The sequence below is a fragment of the Mchenga conophoros genome, linkage group LG4, assembly GCF_057382185.1.
Source record: "Mchenga conophoros isolate Kocher_MC1m ecotype Shallow Benthic linkage group LG4, M_conophoros_male_GT1.1, whole genome shotgun sequence".
Classification (NCBI taxonomy): domain Eukaryota; kingdom Metazoa; phylum Chordata; class Actinopteri; order Cichliformes; family Cichlidae; genus Mchenga; species Mchenga conophoros.
Window position 1 is genome coordinate 6,817,240 of NC_140529.1, and position 21,234 is coordinate 6,838,473.

At 40.4% G+C, this 21,234-nt stretch overlaps 1 protein-coding gene across 3 annotated transcripts in view; it reads right to left on the minus strand.

Moving 5' to 3' along the window:
• The window catches only part of LOC146575418 (vesicle-fusing ATPase), a 72,916-nt gene extending 59,993 nt beyond the window's left edge, over positions 1-12,923 (minus strand). Inside the window, exon 1 of one of the 3 annotated variants that reach the window (XM_085270130.1) lies at positions 12,779-12,923. In XM_085270130.1, the coding sequence (XP_085126256.1) occupies positions 12,779-12,790 (12 nt within the window). In that variant the 5' untranslated portion in view covers positions 12,791-12,923. The remainder of the gene's footprint in view (positions 1-12,778) is intronic. The other 2 variants (XM_085270127.1, XM_085270129.1) reach the window with 2 other exon arrangements.
• Between the last annotated feature and the right edge of the window lie 8,311 nt (positions 12,924-21,234).

A 21,234-nucleotide genomic window follows, 5' to 3' on the forward strand; every position in this document is an offset into this window, starting at 1 on the left:
GCTGAAGAGAAACCTGGGGTTGTTCTTGTTTTCTTCAATCAGTGATGAATAGTAAGATGTTCTGGCTTTGTGGAGGGCTTTCTTATAAAGCAGCAAACTATTTCTCCAGGCTAAATGATGATCCTCTAAATTTGTGACACACCATTTCCTCTCCAGATTACGAGTCATCTGCTTTAGGGTACGTGTTTCAGAATTATACCACGGAGTCAGGTACTTCTGATTAGAGACCTTAGTTTTCACAGGAGCTACAGTATCCAGAGTTGTACGTAGTGAGGAGGTAAAATTATTAACAAGATAATCGACCTCTGTTGGAGTAGCGTTCAGATAGCTGCTCTGCTCTGTGTTGGTACAGGGCATTGAAGATGATAACAGTGGGTGGATTGTATTCTTAAACTTAGTTACAGCGCTTTCAGAAAGACATCTACTTTGATAAAGTCTACTCTCCACTGCTGTGTAATCAATTATTGTAAATGTAAATCTTATCAGGAAATGATCAGACAGGAGAGGGTTTTCAGGAAACACTGTTAAATGTTCAGTTTCTATGCCATATGTTAAAACAAGATCTAGAGTGTGATTAAAGTGGTGGGTGGGTTCTTTTACATTTTGAGAGAAGCCAATTGAGTCTAATAACAGATTAAATGCCATGTTGAGGCTGTCATTTTTAGCATCTACATGGATGTTAAAATCACCCACAATAATTATTTTATCTGAGCTCAGAACTAAATCAGATAAAAAGTCTGAGAAATCAGACAGAAACTCTGTGTAAGGCCCAGGTGGACAATAGATGATAACAAGTAAGACTGGTTTCTGAGTTTCACAGCTGGGGTGGACAATGTTAAGCATCAGGCTTTCAAATGGATTAAAAGTCTGTCTGGGTCTTTGGTTGATTAATAGGCTGGTGCGAAAAATTGCTGCCACACCGCCCCTCGGCCTGTGCTTCGAGGTTTCTGGTAGTTAGAATGACTCGGGGGTGTTGATTCATTTAAACTAACATAATCATCCTGCTGCAACCAGGTTTCTGTAAGGCAGAGTAAATCAATTTGTTGATCAATTATTAACTCATGTACTAACAGAGACTTGGAGGAGAGAGACCTAATATTTAATCATCCACATTTCACTGTTTTACTCTTTGGTTCAGATGTGGATACTTTATTGTTCTTTCTTTGTAATTGTTTATGTTTAAGTCGTTTGTTGCTGGTTTTTAGTTTGTTTTTTGTCTGTTTGGGAGCTGACACAGTCTCTATGGAGATGGGTTTTTGGGGGGGTAGCAGGAGGAGAGAAGCTGCAGAGAGGCGTGTAAGACTGCAACTCTGCTTCCTGGTCCCAACTCTGGATAGTCATATTTTGGGGGGTTTAATAAATTTGTCCATATTTCTAGAAATGAGAGCTGCTCCATCCAAAGTGGGATGGATGCCGTCTCTCCTAACAAGGCCAGGTTTCCTCCACAAGGTTTGCCAATTATCTATGAAGCCCACATCGTTTCTGGGACACCACTCAGACAGCCAGCAATTTAAGGAGAACATGTGGCTAAACATGTCACTCCTGGTCTGATTGGGGAGGGGACCAGAGAAAACTACAGAGTCTGACATTGTTTTAGCAAAGTTGCACACCGATTCAATACTGATTTTAGTGACCTCCGATTGGCGTAACCGGGTGTCATTACTGCCGACGTGAATTATGATTTTACTGAATTTATGTTTACGCTTAGCCAGCAGTTTTAAATTTCCTTCAATGTCGCCTGCTCTGGCCCCTGGAAGACAATTCACTATGGTTGCCGGTGTCTCTAGCTTCACGTGTCTGAGAACAGAATCACCAATTACCAGAGTTTGACCCCCGGCGGGTGTGTCGCCGAGTGGGGAAAAACAGTTAGACACATGAACAGGTTGGTGGTGTACCTGGGGCTTCTGTTTAGGACTATGTTCCTCCTCACCGTGACCCAGCCGCCCTCTTTCCCCAGCTGCTTGGGGTCTGCCGGGGAACAGCTAGCGGGGCCTACGCTATCTTCGGCTGCACCAGCTACAGGGGCCTGGCTAGCTACGGGTGAATGAAGGGTGCGAAGCCGAGTCTCCAATTCAGTAATCCTGGCCTCCAGAGCTGCAAATATGCTACATTTGTTACAGATATCATTACTGCTAAAGGAGGCCGAGGAGTAACTAAACATCTGACACAATGAGCAGGAAAGTGCAGGAGGGACAGATGAAGTAGCCATGGTGCTAACGAGTCGGCTACGAGCTAAGCTAAGCTAGCGAAACAGTACAGAGACAGTCAGTGAATACTTTGGGTATAAATTAGGTAGTGAGTACACAGAAAGTGTGCTTCGGATAAAGCACGTGAAGATTATACTATGAGAAAAGAATGTATTTAAAAGTTTTTAATTAAATTTCTAAGCAGATAAGCTACTCAGAAACACCACTGTGTTTGAGCAGGAACAGGAAGTGATACTCTACCACAGAGCGAGCAAACACCAAGTGACAGCGCCACCAAGGAGAAGAACTGGTGACTACAGAGAGCACAATCCTCTAAGAGATGAGATCAAAATATGTTTGTTGTCTGTTTGGCTTTGTTTATCACAGTGCCTCCCAAATGATGTATCATAAGGAAAGTTTGGGTGTGCCTTGTGATTTTGTTTGGACCATGCATTGGTACTTCAGTGTACAACTGCACAAAAAGTAATACATGGTAAATTGACTTGTTCTTATATTGCGCTTTTCCAAAATACTTGAGCACTCAAAGCACTTCTAACGACTGCATCGGGAGCAATTTGGGCTGCAGCAGACTGGAGCAGCCAAAGATCAAACCACCAACATTCCAATTAAAAGATAACCTGCTCTACCTCCTGACACATTTTTGCCAAACAAGCTAAAGGAGCAAGTCCAATAACTGTCTGAAGAAGTCATCAAATTGTAACATTGTGGCAAACAAGCTGAAGAAGGTCCTTTTAATGCCAAACATCTGCTCTGAGAGAAACCTGGCCTACTTTAAAAGACCACTGGGTCTGAATCATAGGCAGCAAGAGTATTTGTTGGACTGAGTGAAGGTGTGTAATAAGGCCAAACAGGCGAGTTATACGCAAATAGAGTTTGTTTCAAAGGGGGAAAATGCAGGCACCGAGACAGCTGGCTACATGTAACACACGCTTATAATGAGAAGAAGAACTTGCATGGCTTGCACTTAAAATGACTGGCTGAACAATCCCGGTGTAAATTTGACCAGGACTCCACACAGTAAAAAAATACAGGACATAGAGGTTATTTATAGTTGGCACATCGGATGTTAAGACTCCCAGTCTCTACCATCCTGAAATAAAAACATCCTTCCAGTGTAAACTGTCAAAATGATACAAGAACTACTACAGAACAACACAAGTTGAAAAGTAAGACTTCAGACCAACACAGCACCTATTTTACTGTATGTAAAAGACAGAGTAACACAACCCCTCCAGCAAAAACCCATCTCTGTGAAGGATAGCAGAACACCTTTTTCCTATCCTCGACACAGAGGAAGATTCAGGCATCCAAATAAAAATAAAATAAAATAAAATAGAATAAAATATTGAGCTGCATTTTTAATGTGGTAAATCTATAATTTTAGTACTTTAGGGTTCAAATTGCAACTAGTGCATTTACTGTAAGGTGATGCTGTGATATTGCACAGCAGTGTCTTTTGCGTTGCTCCCTGTAACTAGAAGAAAGGAGATCAACTGGGTGCTGCATCTGTTTTCTTTAAAGTGGGCCAAAGGTTGTAAAGCATAACTGTTTGATCAGTAACCTAAAAAAATCCCAGATGAAGACATTTTATGCAGAATGTGACAGAGGAAGTCTTTGAGGATCCCACCTTAATGATGTCTGCTGCTTGGGTGTAGGTGCTAAAAAAAAGTTGGGAGCAGAGGAACGAATAACAGACTGTTGGGAAATGTCTTCAAAGCAGAAGATGAGTGGGGGAAATTATGAAGGAAGCAAACAGCTGAGTAGGTTGAGAAGGAGACGGAGACCACTGGGAAGGAGATGCACATAATAGATGAGCTGTCATCTTCTGTAGCCCACTCACTTGTTCAGCTGCACTAGTAGGTGTGCGTTTCTTTCTTCCCTTCATTGACTGGAATCAATTCAGCTATTGATTCTGATACAATTAAATCAGTCCTTGAGAGCACCTACTCAGCGCAGGCTGGAAAGCAAGAATCAGCACTGGCAGCAACAGCTAGATTTTCAATTACATACGCAAAATCATGTGTGAAGGGTTAAATTGAGTTTGGTGCTACAAATCATCCGTCCAATTTCTTAACCATTCCAACTGCAGCATATCCCAGCAAACAGAGGCACAATACACCCCCATCCACACCTACGGCTAATTTAGAAGCAACTATTAAGCTAACAAAGATGAGAAAACCAAAGCACTGGAGGAAACCCACGCAGGCACAGACAGAACACGCCAGCTCCACACAGAGAGGCCCCAAGATCCGTGCTCTTTTAACCACTGCACTGCCGCGCTGCCTGATGATACGTGCAACCTAAGTGTTACAGTATCACCCTGACAAATAGCTTCCATAGCATGAACATTACATGCCCAGGTCAGGGCTGATTCAGGATCAGCTGTAAGAAAAGCAAAACACAGTCAGACGATTCTAACACACACTAGCTCAAATCACGAAGCACTATGAGAGTGCAAGGCAGCTCACTCTCTGAGCAGGATTGTATTTTGTAACAGTAATAGTCCTGTATGTTGTTTACATTCATATTCCTATATTGTTTATAATGCAGTGAAAATCAGACAAGAGTAGCATGACAGATATTTCGTTTGATTGCACAAAGGGTAAGTGATGGATAACAGCTCGTTTTATAAGGTTTTAAAGACATTTTTTTGAAAGTTTGACCTTATTTGACCTTGAAGATGAGGCCAGAGGTCCAAAGTCCCCATATATCATTCCCTATATGCCTATATGTTGTCAATTCAAATGATGGTGGGAAGAAACATAGTTTAAATGTCTCAATATTATCACTTTGACCTTCAGATCAATCTGCTGACCTTGAGGTCAAAGGTCTAAGCCTTTTGTCAGTTTTTGACCAGTAAATCAATAAATATGTTGACACTGAAGTCCAAGGTGGATGTAAGCCAAATTTTAATCAGCTGTTAGCATGACTCCACTCTGCGCACCTCCAAAGTTTTATCAGAATTAATTGAAAACTTTTCGAGCTATTGTCTTTATAGACAGAATGACGCGCACGCAAACACTATCAAAAACCTAACCTACTGTATTGTAAAACTGACAATAGTCACATATCATGTTTGGATTAAAATTTCCCTGATAACGGTTTTCCATCACTTTTATGTCTTGGTGAACTCTTGGCCCATGCTCATAATCGCCTACATTTAGTTTAAAAAAAGTCGAGATGAGAAAGTAAAAAGTGCGTCGTCAGCGACGTTCTGGCCCTCATTAGCTGATATGGTTTCAGGATTTTATCCACAAGCTCAGCATAATTCTCTGCTCTGTGATTGCCAAGAAAATTCTGGACATCTCGCACCAATGCATTCCCCGTGCTGATTTACTGAACTCCTTGTCAAGAATCAGTTTACCAACAAACATTGGATGTGGTGTCACTTTTCATAAGACTGAACTTATTTCTTAAATTCTGAATCTCACTGACATTTCTGTCCAGTCATCCTAGTTGTCCAATCCTTGGAACATAAAAGCTAAAAATCAAAAATGGGACATGCTAGACCAAAACGGTTTATACAGTAAATCAAGCAGTATGGTGCATTTACAGTAACTTTGGCTTTAAGTCTTGAGCTTGTGCTCTCTAATCCAGAAGGCTTTATGAGGACCAGATGGCTGGTGAGACTGAATAGTGAGCCAAAGGTCATTAGTTCAATCGGCAAAGGGAACCCAAGTGTCTTACTAAACCATTTACTTCTCTCCAACCATAACCTGACTCGCTGCAAATTGGCACGAAAACTATTATGAGGCAAAGGCAGAATATTCCCACATGAATTCTAATTTCAGTTTAGCATTTAACCTCAGATCAATAGTCACTTACTGCCTCACCATACTACCCAGGGTCGACACATCTTGTTCTTAAAGGTGATGTAAGGTTTATTATAAGCACTTTGACTGTGGTTATTTATTATTAGTGTAATGCACAACTCTGGGTCCTGCTGCTGACTGGTATTGCCGTAGTGAACCCAGAGGAAAGGCTCCAATGAACAGCTGTTCATTCATTCCTGTAACCTGTTACAGACTCTGTTAACAAGCTGTATTTTATGGAGAGTTTAAAAAAAAGTGGGCAAACTCAGTAAGTGAAAACATAATGTGGGGTTTTTGTGATTTTGGAGGTCTGGTGTGGATGCATAAACTAAACCTGTATGATATGGGCAAAGGTATTGAGCCACACTTTCTTTTAGTCTTTACACACCTGATCTGTATTGTCAGGCTAGCAGCTGTGTAAACACTGTGAGTTCAGCATCACAGCGGGAAACCCATAGTTGTATCTTTTTTTGTCATTCCCGCCTCTAGAGCAAAGCCAACACAGTGTCAGAAACAGGAGATGAATGCTGGGCTTTTACAAATATGCTAACTCGTGCCGACATCTGGTCCATTAAGGATTTTTCTCTACTGCCTTCTAACCTCAAAGCTGGATGCACTTGAATAAAAATTGCTTGCTGACAAGCCACACGAGCTTTCCACGTTCTGGGCTTAATGCGTACATTTTGCTGGATGACTGTGCACACTGTAAACTGCTTTCATAGACTTTCTGAATGTTTCGCAGACAAAATCTTTAATGGTTTCTGGCTGATTATAAACAGGAGATGTGGCATTCATGGACTCCTGAACAGCAATCCATCGGAAAACTCCAAAATGCTACAGGCAGCATTTTTCTACCCTCAACAGCAAAGAATCAGAGAAAAGCTGAACCAAGAAAACATATGAGCTGATGTGTTGCAGTGACAACAGTGACAACAGTGATAACAGTGTTGACAGTGCGATCTTCCTATATTATGGTTACCATAGTAAACATGTGAGATATTAGAGGGCATAAGCGTTCTTGTTTTTATTGACTAATCGTATCCATATCTCAAGTTTGCATGTACTTATATTGAAGTATTTATTTGTATCTTGGTCACCAGTGAAATAAATGTTAAGGCTCTTAGCAGACCTAGCAAGTTTCTTTGATAATTTCATGCTTGCTAGCTTGTGTGGTAATATGCTTTAGAACAGGATTCTCTTGCTGAGACTGTTGTTGATGCCAGGACCGTTTCAGTTTGGGGAACTGTTTGCTTTGTCCTGATATCCTCTGACAGATGACTTTATGCCCTGAAACAGTACAAACTGTGCTGGGCACTTCAGAATGAAGGGTATACGAGTGAGTGCCAGCTGGGGACATCAAAAATCATGCCTGTGGACACTTCTGACAAGCTGGGTGACCAGGGGGGAGGACATGCTATCTCACACACACACACACACACACACACACACACACACACACACACACACACACACACACACACACACACACACACACACACACACACTGCACACAGACTTGGGGAAATGTGATACATTACTAAGTCTGGTAAAGGGAAACATGATAAGCTTTGTATTCATTTGTGGAACATGCTCTAATGCAAAGACACTGCTCAGTGCTACAACAAAGAGGTAGAAGATAATGAATGCACAGTAATGATTAGAATGTAATATAGACAGCAGAATGTTTTCAGTATTAGAGCACGGTCATTGATTTCCTTTTATCTTGTAAAACTAAAGTCAAAAAATTGTGAAAAGTTTAAAAATTTTCTGATGTGAATTTGAGGCCCAACGTATATATACACTGGAAGCATTAGATGTTTGTGAATAAAAACATGCACCGTAAAAAGATGATGATGCTTCTAAACAAGAAAAGAAAGAAAGAAAAGATTCTGGGTTCAAACGATTCTCAGGAGAAGACAGCAGCAGGGAGAATTTCAAGGTTTCCAGGAGTTGAAGCTTTATCGGCATCTAGCTGTGTGTATGTGTCAGGTACAATAGTATCTTAGATTATTGCATATTCAGTACTGGTGACCATTTTCAACTCAGAGTGCACTTGTTGCCAAATGCAGTGGTCTGATTGGTCAGATCTGTTTATTGAGCTGATAAAATAAATACTGCAAATTGGTCCTTTAAAGTTATGTGTTCAGTGTAAATGGCTGATAAAGAACAGGTGAGTTGGCAGAAAAAAATCTAATGCACAAAATATTAATACAAATTTTATGTGTCAGGTCTGTGAAGGTCTTAAGATTTAATTTTTTTTTTTTACACTGAAATGTAAGCTAATTCTTCATGGCTCGAGAAAGGAAGACATTTTTCCTGGTGACAGAGAGCTAGTTTCAGTCTTTTAGCATGATTTTAAGGATGTAACTCTTTTACTTTATGCACTTCTTTTAAAAATAAATTAACTGGAAACATCAAAAACTCAGACAGATGCAATCTTGTTCTGTCAGTTTACTTGGAGAACTGAGGTTAGCACAATTAGCTTGCTAGCTAATGTGAAATAAGAAGCTGCTTGTTCCCTTAACAGATTTTTTTTTAAAAAGCATTGCTTCATAAAAACAGCTAAGAACATGGAAATTAAACTAGCCTCTGTTGTCAGAGTAAACTCCAAAGAAGCTGTTTGACAGGGAAAGGTTTCTCTAAGTGTTAAAAAAATCTTAAGAAGCTTTGATTTCTGCTCCCTCTAAAAATGTTTTAGAACAATTTCCATCTTGAATTTTTATGGTCTTCATGGCTTGTCAACTTCATTTGTATTAGTTTGCGTTGGTTTTGAGTCTTTGTGCAGTTTTATTGATCCTTTGTGCTCATTTTGTGTCTCCATAGTCGTATAGGCTTGAATAGTTTGTATGAGCCTCTTTGTGATGATCGTCCATGTCTTTTTGTTCTTTTATGCTCTTTTTGTCTCTGTGCATACAGGAAGCTTTGGCCACACAATTATTATTAAATGATGCGTGGGTCTAGCTCATGTTAAGTTGTTAAAATATAGTACTATGAATTGTTGTTATATACAGCAATATAATGACAAAAACACATTAATAACACGCAGGCAGATTCCTCATCTAAATCATGATAAAAATAAAACCTGTGGTCATTTCCATGCAGTGTTGACTGAGCTCCCTTGAATGCTGAACCTCATAAATCAGGCAGCAGTTGGAATGTAAAGACATGCTGATAGAGTAAAACGACTGCTGGAGTATCAGAAAACAGTCCCACTGAGGGAGGAGGTGCTTCCACTTTAAGTGTGATGTAGCAGTCATGTTTTCCACTGACACATGAAATCCGGGCACACGCAGCTTGAGGCTCGTTGGATAACAGCACCAAGCTAATGGTGTGTGCTTGTGCTACTCTCCAGCTTTAGCATGCAGAGAGGTGATCAAGAGGTTAAAGAGGTTATGTTAAAATACAGTAAATGTACCAGCACAAGGCACACCCTCAATCAGAAGCACACTGGGTTTCACTGTTTTTAGATGAGCACAGTGAGAAAGTTGTTGTGTGGAATGCTAAGGCTGTTAGCACCTTGCATCATGACTCGGCAGACCACCTGCACTTTTGTGCTGATGAGTCTGTCTTCAACTCAAATTAATACAAGCTCTGCACTGGAAATGAAGCTGCACTGCACCATTTACATGGTGACGTGGTAGGATGGGCTTTTTTCAGAAAGCCATTGTGTCGTAGACTTTGTAAGTGACTTGTTGGTTTGATCCATTTGCCTTCTGGCCAATGGTGACATGAGAAGGTTTAAACCTTTCTCATATTTGTGTAGTATGTAGCCAACAGCTGATGTGCTTAGCTCAGCACAAAGCCTGGATGCGGAGTTGGAAAAATGAGAATTGTCCTTTTAAGAAGAACTTTGTGCCAGGCTAAAGACCTATTTCATAACATCCATTTGACATTAAAAATAGGTGTTAACCATACTAATTAAAGTTCTGCACCTAAATAAAGCTGGACCTTCATTAATGCAGTTGGTAACACCACTGTTTACCTAAGATTTCATGTTAAAACAGCAGAACCTGAGACATTAAGAATCTCCAGGCAATAACTAATAAAGGGGACTTCTTATATTAATTTCAAGTTCCATATTTTATCATCTGTGTCTACAGAAGTTGCTTATTTATCTCACTGAGGAATCATGTGACTGCTAACTGTGTCATTAACTTGCCCGCCATTTTGGATAAGTGACAATCATGGTGACAATGTAGAGTGAGTGCACAAAGTCCCAGAGTCATGCAGGCCTACAGACTGATCCACAACCATCTGGCAACCACTGTCGGTGAGGCAAACACCTCTCTGCAACTGCTTTGGGTTGCTGGCAGACTGGTACAGTCACTGGAACATGCTGGGAATCTGTGATTGCCTATTAATGTTTGCAGACAAATACATGTCTTCCATCCAAAGTAAAGCTGCCCCAGCAACCTTCCATATGAATGGAAGACATCTGTTTGTCTGCAAACAATGATAGTCAAGCGGAAGCTATCATATATAAATCATAAGGAGGTTTTTATGATTGACACTCCAGCGACAACTGGTGACCGTCAGGAACCACTCTCCAATCAGATACACATTTCCCCTTGTAACTAGTAGTTGTATCACATCCTATATGGTGGAAAGCTCTTGTGTAAAGTCCACATAATGTTGCATGAAAAACTTCTATACTGGGATGCGATGCTGCTCCTCAGTTCAGTGTTTCCTGTAGGGTAGGGTTTGTGCTCGGTCATGGACACGTAGCAGCGTAAGAGAGTGCGGACAAATAGTCATTACTGGCTTTTCAAGTCCACTTAAAGTTTGCCTGAAGTGAACATGTGTAAGTTAGCATCATAGTGTAGTATCTTGTAAAAAGGTCTTCGCAGTTACAAAAAAATGACAGACACGCATGTATCTAGTGATAAAATTCTGTCACTCTGAGACAAACTGACTTACATGATGCCAGATGTCAAATTTATCTTAAACTGGAGAGCTGGTGGGACAGACTCAATGCAAATAAGCTGTGGAACACTGAGAATACCCATATGGAAAAGAAATAGTAAAAACTTATATGATTTACTCATGAAAGTGGCCACTTTCTCATTACTTTCATACATTGTTTTAGTAAGTATCCAAAACATACAAGTTTCATTATATAATTTTTCAAGGGATCTTATATCTGTTTTCACTCTTGTATGCTTTTCATACAAGTTTCACACAAGACAGATACAAACTTTATAAGATTTATATATATCTTTTCCATATGGGTAAGGAGTGAAACTCAGTTAAATGAATTTCAATGTTTGGGTTATTTATGACACTGCTGATCTTAATTTCACAGAAATTAACTTGAATTATTTTTTGTAATTGAAACTGTGCGGCGCCTGCTCAGGGCAGGTAGAAAACTTTCCGATTCGCAGCATGTAGGAGAAAAAAATCCCCCAAAGTTGATTACATGCAGACAGCTTAATATTGCCATCGCAATTTATACTCGATGGTTACGATAAAGCCATTTTAACCATTGTACGTGGACAAACGAACACATCGAGTACATTCGATATATTGCCCTATAATTCACCATTATAACAGTGTAGTCTTGGCACTTTCTTTTTACACAGTGAAAACAAATGTGATAAAACGTTATCTGGTAAGCTTTAGAGAAGAGCTTAGTCTGACTTGACTAACCATGTCCACTGTTTGCCTGTTTTATGCTAAGCTAAGCTGAGCAGCTGCTGGACGTAGTATCATAGTGATAGCAGGTGTCAATATGTTTCTCCAAAGTCATACATGGAGTCATGGAGGTAAAAGAGGCCTGGAATAATGATATATATACATCCGCAAAAACGAGAACATCTGTCAACTGTCGATATTTATCTTTTGTGTTGGCTAAAAGTTCAGAAGCCCTGCAAACAGTATTGTTTGTTTACAAAGATTTCTCTGTTGGCTGAGGACAAAGGGCTAATAAATTACAACACAGACACAGAGGTGTTGGTGCTAGCTTTTCTCAGTATATGCCACCCTAGTGACCAGGTTGCTATTTACTGCGTTGCATAATAAAGGCAGCAGTTTGGGGGTATCAGGGTTTAACCCAATAATTCCTACTGCAGTACCAGTCCTGGTGTTATTGCCAGGTGTGACCTGTATAACTGGGGCTGTGTGAGAATGACACCGGGCCACTAGGGGAAGCTGAGGCCGGTTACCTGACATCATCCTCCCTCCTTTTCGACAGGTTGCACGCAACATGTGCATATGTAGGTAGGTTACAGCCCACCAGTCAGCCGTGCTGCTCTGCTGCTTCACACCGCATCCAGCGCTCCCTAACGCCAAACACACACACACACACACACACACACACACACACACACTGGAGCACGTAAGGCTGTTTTCACCCTTGTCACCAAAGCACCACTCTGCGCGTCCCACACAACACCGTGCACCCTTCCACGCATCCACGAAGCTTCTCAGTGGTCGCTTTTCACGCAGTCGCGTCAAGGACAAGCAGAGCCCAGGATTAAGCACCGAAGCAGCTGTAACGGGGTGGGGGTGGGGGGGCTGGTGGCGAACACACCGTCCTGTAGCAAATTGCTGCACAAGCTACGCGTTATCACACGGTGTGAAATAAACACCAGAGTCCGCAGTCGCGGTGACATTCAGGTGCTCCGTGTACCGAGACCCCTGACAGTCCGCACATACGGCTCGTCCGACATTTTGCTCTGCGGGTGCGCTTCTTTCATTACCAGCCACGAGCCGGACTGAGAGCGATTTGTTACAGGAATAAACGCAGCGCACGGAGCTTACCCGGGTCGCCATCTTCACGGTTGCGGTAGATCAGGGGCTGCAGTTTGAGTCAGCGGCACACAGGACAGCAGGGACGGTCAGGGCGAAAGGATCGACAGCAGATGGGCTTATAAGCTGCGGCGCACTCGGCTCTGATTGGCTGATTCGAGCGGAAGCGGAGGGAGACGTCACCCTACTCGTCTGGCTCTTTGAGCAAAAGTGGGTCTACATTGTTAAGGGTGGCATCCCGGTGGATAGCGTTTGCATATTTGGCACGCGCACATATATTAGACAGTTTCTTTTCCCTTTTTCTAATAACAATAATGTGAACTCTCTAAATTCTAAAGTGACTTTCAGTGCAGTAAGTGTCATCCCGCCTCCATTCATCGGCTTTTTATTTTTTGGTAAATGAAACCAGAGCCTCAGATTTCTGCATGTCAGCACCACGGACAGCGCTCTGCCCCACACGCTGCTGAACTGCACCACCCCACGGCTGAACTAATTCAGCACCACGGACAGCAGCGCTCCGTCCAGGCTGTATGTTTGTTTGATCGCTTAAAGGTCCTGACAGCAGCTGAGACTTGCTAAAGCGTACAAAGTTAGAGCAGGAAGAAGCAGGAAGCTGAAGAAAGTCTCAGGCAACGATGATCGGCTAACTTCTGTGTTTACATTAAAGAATCATATTGACACAACAGATAACACTCTAACATAAACTGGACATTAATGTAGGGGTGTTTTTAAATGATTATTTTTACTCTAATATTATTCCTGCAAGATCTCTTAGCTAACTAGCAAAAGCACATTGAAACTTAAAACTTAAAAGCATACTTCTATTCTATTCTGTTCTATTTTATCAAAAGTTGGGAAGTTGTGTAAAATGTAAATAAAAACAGAATATAATGATTTGCAGATCTCAAAAACCCAAAATCTTTATGACAGAAAGCAAAGAAACCACCTGGGAAGGGACCATTGATGCTCAAAGGTCTATATACAGATTTCATAGCAACATCTGCTCCCATCCAGTGACGCCTCTTTAAGGGAAGGCCTTGAATATGTCAGTAAGACAATGCTAAACCAAACACTGCATCTATTATAGCAGCATGGAACAGCCTGCCTGCAATGCAGACTTTTCACCAACTCAAAATATTTGAAGTGTCATAAAACAGAAAGCAGAGCCAGGACTGCTGAGCAGCCAGAATCCTCCATCAGACAAGAACGGCACAACATTCCTCTCCAGCAGCTTCTCTCCTCAGTTCCCAGAAGTGGATGTGCTGTTGTTGAAAGAAGAAGTGATGCTGCACAGTGGTAAACATCACCCTTCCCAGCTTTTAGAGACACGTTGATGCAATCATATTCAAGGTGATCTCTCATTAAAACAATTAAACCCTTTAAGGCAGTGGTTCCCAAACTTTTTTTGCTAAGCCCCCCTTTGCTTTACAAGAAAAATGTTCGACCCCCCCCCCCCCCCCCCCCCACACACACACACACACACTCATATTTTGCTCCATTGCTGTTTATTTAACACCTCAAACATTTAGTAAACAATTAGGCAAATACAAGTAATTTGCAATAAATCACAGGCAGTAATAAAATAAACTACTAACTCTTTTACGCTGCGTCCACACCTACACGGGTATTTTTTGAAAAAGCAGCTGTTTTGTCCACAGGTATACGGCATTTCGAATCACCAAAAACGCAGATTTTTTAAAACTGATTTTTGCGTTTACGTGTGGACGAGGAATACAGAGTTCGTAACACAATGTCAAAGGTATGTGCCTTTTTCACGTCATGCTGTGGCCACGTTATTGTTTACATGAGATGAATTGCAGAATGGCAGATAGAGACAAAATACTGTTAATCTGACTGTCTGCAGGTTTTACACGCTTACATACACACACAGTTACTGTCCCTCCATTTACAAAGGCAGAGGTGTCACAGTGTGATTATTTTACGTGTAGTTGTTTTTTCCTGTGTAATAATATTCAACATTGCTATCAATACATTTTTCAAAAAAATGCCTCTGTGTGCAAAATGGGTTTAAAAACATAAACAGCTGTGGGATACTGTTTGTCCGGTATTTGAACCGGGGAACAAATCGTGGCAGGATCAGCCTGATATTATTTGTATCCCACTGTAGCTTTACTGTATAAAGAGCTAACACCTCCAAAATGTCAGGAGTAGTTAGTCATTACAACAAGTGTTTGTGAACTAAAAATCAAGAATGTGAGATGCTGTGCTGCTCCCAACACAGGGAAAACCAATTCTGCAGGGAGACCTACCTCAGCACCTGTGCAGGTGAAACCAAAGGGAAGATTTGCTTCACCATATTTTCTAGTCTTTGGTTTAGAATGAAGTTGGTTTGGAAACATATTCAGCGATGCTTCATCTCCTGCTTTGCGTTTGTGTGGGCGCCCCAAGCATGTCCAAGCATTTGTTTGTTTTGGGGGTTTTTTCTTCCCTTTTCATACCGCGCCCCCCCCCTGCAATGGCTCTGCGCCCCACCTAGGGGGCGGCCCCCACACTTTGGCAAGGTTTGCTTTAAGGGAAGAAGTAGAAGATTGTTACTGCACTTTAATTACTTCATTTCAATCTTTAAGTTTCCAAAATTTTGAGTTTGACTCTAACTTTGATCAAACATGCGTAACTTCTTCAGCTGTTGAGGTGGAAGGTTAGCTGACAGAGTTCAGTTAAGTTCAGTTTAAATGTACAGAATTAGACTCGTCTATATTCACTAGTGTTTGATTCAGATTCAGACAACTCCACACTTTAGTTAGTTATGGTGATTTATTGTTAAAAAAATGGAATCACAAAGTTATTCCTGCCAGAGTGGGGCAACTACACTGGGAAAAGCAACTGATTGGGCTCCTTTGTTTTCCAAGCATTCAAAGGAAGCAGGTCAGAGGTTACATCAGCTGACTTATGTACAGTCATATTGTGTCATATGAGGTCTGTTCTGTAAGTCTGCCTCGTTCTTCTCTTTTCGTCTGTTTCTTAGTCATTTTCTCATCATGCAGGATCTAAGGACCAGTTTGGGCCTCCATCCTGGTGGTGTGAAATGTTCTTCTTCAAAGATGGTTGGATGGTTATCCTCTCTGGTTCCTGTAAGCACAGAGGAAAAATAAACTCTCACGAATAACAGTTCACCTGCACTCACGACCAGCACCTACCTGCATCTCGCCTACCTGACCATTCTCCACTGCCCTTCTTCTCACTTCTTGTTGATTATCTTGGCCTGCCTGCTACCCCACCATCACCACCTTAAAGAAACAAACTATATTTCCATTTAGGCTCTTGTAAATAATCTATAGACTTGCTATACTCACCAGACCTAAAGGTCTCTTTCTGTGAATTTCATAGCCTCTTTAATAAAAGTTGCAAACGGTCCCTGGTGTCAAATCAGGATTGAAATCAGGATGCTGTGCTGTGTCTCTTTCTTAGACAAGTCTCTGGTAATACCTTGGGTCTTTTGTCCCTTCAGTTTAGTGTAAAACTAGGTCTGTAGAAGGACTGTATGTACTATATGCTCAGAAGCCTAGCAGCCGTTGTTTTTTTGTTTTGTTTTGTTTCTCGCTTTTTATCAGACTACAGAGGTTAGTATGATCAGTTTTTCAATTGAATATAAACTCATCAGAAACTACGATTAAAGTTCAAGTATTTAAGTGTTTAGCATTATCAGTACGTTTCTCTTTATGTCAGATGTATAGAGCAGAATAATCAATGAATTGAGGGATTTGGTATTAAAATTTTTATCACCAATAAAAATTAAACCTGCTCTTAATGACTCTCAAGTGTCAGGTTAGGGAGCTAGTGAGCAGTAATTGCATTTTTTCAAAATTATTATGATGCTCTTCCTCCCAGCTCCTCTTCAGCTGCCTCAAATGTGCAGCTTCAGAGACTCTCTGCTGCCTTTCTGTGGTCCGAGTAAGAACTGTCTCAATGTCAGTCATAACACCTGAACAAAATACAGAACACCATGCTTGTAAAGGTTTTTATATAAAGTACCTGTAACAGTTGATCAAAGTATTCTTATTTCTCACATACATATTCATACATCCACATAGTAACAGATTGCAGCATCAGCACTCTAGTAACACTAGTAGCCTTGACTTTGTTCACCAAAGATTCTTGTTTACACAATATGATTCACAAATGAAAAGGAAGGAAAACCAACTTCATCATTAGAAGCATATGTCACACAATAGTTTTTTTCTTTTGTTTTTTTGTTGTTTTTTTGTCTTGTATGTCTCGCAAGATAAAATATGGCACATGGTTATGAGTTAATCAATGAGAGCATGAATCAGAGGGGGTGTTATCAACTCATACTTTCATTCTCCATTGCAAGAAAAAGGTTCATTTAGAGGACGGCTTTCCTTTACCTTCAGTTTTCTCTTTCTTTGTTGTCCCTGCACAGCTGACAGGCCTGGAGCAGGTGGAAAGTGGTCATAAATATTTTGGTAATTTTACACATTAAGAATCATCACTCCTAACATCAGTGTCAAAATCTGACACTACAAGGGTACTGAATACAGAAAATAGAATATTCAGTGTATCAGAGAACGAGTAGCGCTGACCGCTTGTGAAAAATCACGGCTTGTTTAATGATTGTTCAATCACAGCTTAGCAACTGTAACGCAGCACAAAAGGTCTTTCAAGCTTTGGGTTTGTTCACAATGTGGAAAGACGTATTTCCAGAGTTTAAGGTGGTTCCTTATCGGTGCCATTCCATGACAAATGAGTTAAGGTGTGTTTCTCATCGCTAACATAAGATACAATCATTAGCTTAACCAACAGTTGTTACCTAAAAGGCCAAGCAGCTAATTTTTTAAATAATGCAGTGCCCCTTTTATCACTAGCACATCCACTTAGTTGTATATACACTATCTGTGACGTTGATCCTATCAGAGTTTAAGCTAGTGTTAGCAGTGTTGTCCATTAGATCCAATAACATTTACTGTAGCAACCCTAGCTAGCATCACCCAAGATAACGTCACATTTAACAGACATCTTACTGTCCTAGCATTAAAAGGAAGAAAAAATAAGAGTCCTATTGACATTATTCCCTATAAGGTATGAACTGAACAGACTAAGTTGATAAGACCAATGTTTTTATTTGGTGAAGAAGCTAACTTTATGCTTGTTAGCTGTAGCCTTTGTCTTCAAGCATGAAGTTGTTTGTAGCAACCAGTTGCTTCATTAAAAGCCGTTTCATATCTCTCTAATAAATCAATAACTTTTTGTATCCGCTTGAGTGTGTCTGTTCTTAAAACTCTTGATAAATGTTCATCTACTTCACCCTTACTTTTGGTGTGTTTTGCTGAACATACTTTGGTTAAAGGTTGTTTTGTAAGAGACTACCAGTGACGAACAAACACTGGCAACCACAGTGACATCTAATCCCCATTTAACAGGGCCATGGGTGTTGGACAATTACATCTCATTAGGAAACCTGTTGTTTTGCTTTCCCTGTTTCAATTTAGCTGTTTATTAGCAACCATATATGCACACTTTATCCATTAAGTGTCAGCGATAGGGTTTCTTTAAAAAAAATACTAGCCACTAAAGCAATAGCTCGCTTCAGCTACTGGTTTATTATAGTGACACAAACAAGGCAAATGCTATTGTTAGCATTCACAGTTCACCTCTGCATTTTACAGACAGAATTCATTCCAACAAGTAATTTTGACATGACTCAGCTATGATTAATAAAAAATAATTTAGAGAATATTTTAGCTAATGTTTATGTCAAATAGCCATCAAGTTAGTTAGCCTTTGACTGTTGTTCTTTAAGCCAGTAACCGTTGTTAGCTAGAAATGAGAAATTTGTTTAATGGAATTCTTTTAAGTAATGAATTAATTATTTACTTTTGGATCAATTACAATCTAAGATTTGCCACCACACCTGCTGCCCTTATCAATGTAAGATTAGACAACTAAAGGCCTGGCCTGTGTTGTGGGGCTAAGCAAACCTTTACCCTTTAATTGGAAAACTGTGTCATTCTTCTATTAAATCTGTTAGATACTGAAAGTACTGACATGAATAAAAATTGCAAATTCTTGTATAACATTAACTTATTACAGTTCACATACATCTTGTTATGGAGTTGATGATTTGTAACCATTTGACCTTTCTTTTATCCTTTTGCCTGCAGAGAGAGATCCTTCTGGATCGTCAAGTACAACAAATTACAAACAGGATTATTCAACAGTCATCTTGTGAATGCCTTTGAGGAATATGCTACTTGTCTACTATTCAACCCATCAGAAACAGCTAGGAGGAAGGACATGTAAACAAGCATGTTTGCCATGGATTCATAGAGTGCATATTTGTCTCATGAGGTCTGACTCTGGAACAAGGCTACATGTTTTTCTTCAGAGCATGAAAGCGCTGCAGCCCAGTTGGTAATCATCTGAACATGAAACATCTCCTGCTTTGTGAAGACACGAGTCTGGAAAGAGGCATGACATTCTGTTTGATTAAAAATCCATTTCCTCATTTTTAAAAGTAAAGTCTTCATTTCTGTGTTTGTTTTGTTTTTTTCATATTACAAGGGAAGGCCAAATATTATTATACACAAATTAAACTGAATGTTGAACGCTCCAGTGTTGGATGACTCCAATTTTGGCATACATTTTGCAAAGTGACACACACAACTTCTCTGTATATTGAATTTACAAGCTTTCCATTTTGGCATGTATTCCTTACCATGTAAAGAAAGTCTTTTTCTTCTGGTCTACATGTCGGATGTACAATGCAGCAACATTATGAAAAGCTTACTCATGACAACTTTATAGTCTTTCTTGGCTCATGTTTTTTTGTTTTCTTTTTCTTTTTGTATGAAATAATGAGTCTTAGAATGATATGGCACAAGACCTCCGCCCTGCCGACAGGGCGCAGGTTTTCAAAAACTGAAAACATCTTATTGGCCGTTGTTAGACTTAGAGATATGACATCATCAAGGATAACACTCTCACCTCAGGGGGACATGTATAGGATCAGTATATCCATTTATCCATCATAATGTTTTGAAGGACTACCCTTACAATGGTCCTGTAATGGACCATCAAAGTTTTCCATACATTTATTGGTGACACAGACTGAAAACTCTTCTATAATCTCTCTTGTGATTCTGGAGGAGCTTTCCAAAACCGAATCATAATTCCTTTGAGCTTCTTCATAAAATTCAGTTTTGGGCTTGAAGCTTCTAACAAGAAAGACCCATACAATCTGAAGATGTGGGGTCTTTAAAGGTGGACTTTAGGTGATTTAGGAAGAAAAAAGCACCAGATTTAAGCACATTATGGAAATTGTTTGATCACGCATTTTTAGACAGGAAGTCTGGAGATTTTATTCTGCCTTTTATAAGTTTTCAGCCTGAAAACATGGCTGCTTACCAAAAGTCAGAACTATTGTACTCTTTACCCTCTGAGGGTAATCACCCTATACTATCAGAATATGTAATATTTGTTCATTTTTTCTAGCAATAAGGGGACAAAGAACATATTGGCTCTAACCGACACATCAAAATGTGTTGACGTTTGTCAAAAAACCCCCTGTTTTTCTTGTCTACAAAACTTAGGGTTTGGGGCTTAGATCTCAGATGGTTAATGTACAATAGGTTGCTGTAGAGCCACATAGGGGTAGGATTAGGGATGAAATGCATTTTAGCAACATGCTCAACAGGTATAGTTGCAGAAACGAGATGAAATTACCTTCTAAATCAATTCTTACTAAGATCGCATTTACGTTTGATCCAAAATGTAAAACATTTTGCTTTTACAGTTCATTAGTTCTCAGATTTCTCTTTGGACATACCAAATAAGTGACCAAAGAGACATAGAGGCTAATCTCGGTGGGCTCTTTTAGTCCTCTGTGTACATGAATACCAAAAACCTGTTTTAAGGGCAAGTGTTTGACCTTGCCTTGACTGATGGATTTATAGTAATGGCATGTCCACTTCTAACCTTTCACATATTGTCCTCATTGGATCGTCCTTGCGCCTGGATGTCACATCGCTCAGTCTAGCTTTCAGCAGTTCAGCATAGCAACTGCTCAGTCTCTTTCGTAACATGAGGCATGGCATGCCCAACACAAAGCAGCATGCTAGGAAACCTATAGAAGCACACATGCATGTCAAACAACTCCGTGAATAAGTAAGCCATCAGGTCAGTGGACCAGAGAGTCTCTAAATATGGGACAACTGGACTGAACTGCACCAGACAGGACACGACCGGTTCAGACCAGACCGGAGCGATCGAAATGAGAGAGAGAGAATCTGTGTTGATTTATTTTGTCCATGTTGCTGTGGAAAGCCATGAGCAGAAGAAAGAGGGGTGGGTGTTGGGACTTCAAACAGCAGCCGAGGTCTCTGGTACCAAGTGGTGACGGCAACATCAAAGTGTTGTTGTGGAAGAAAAGTCACATCTACAATTGTTGTGTCTGGCTCTGCACTTCCACAGCTGGAGCATACTCACATTTA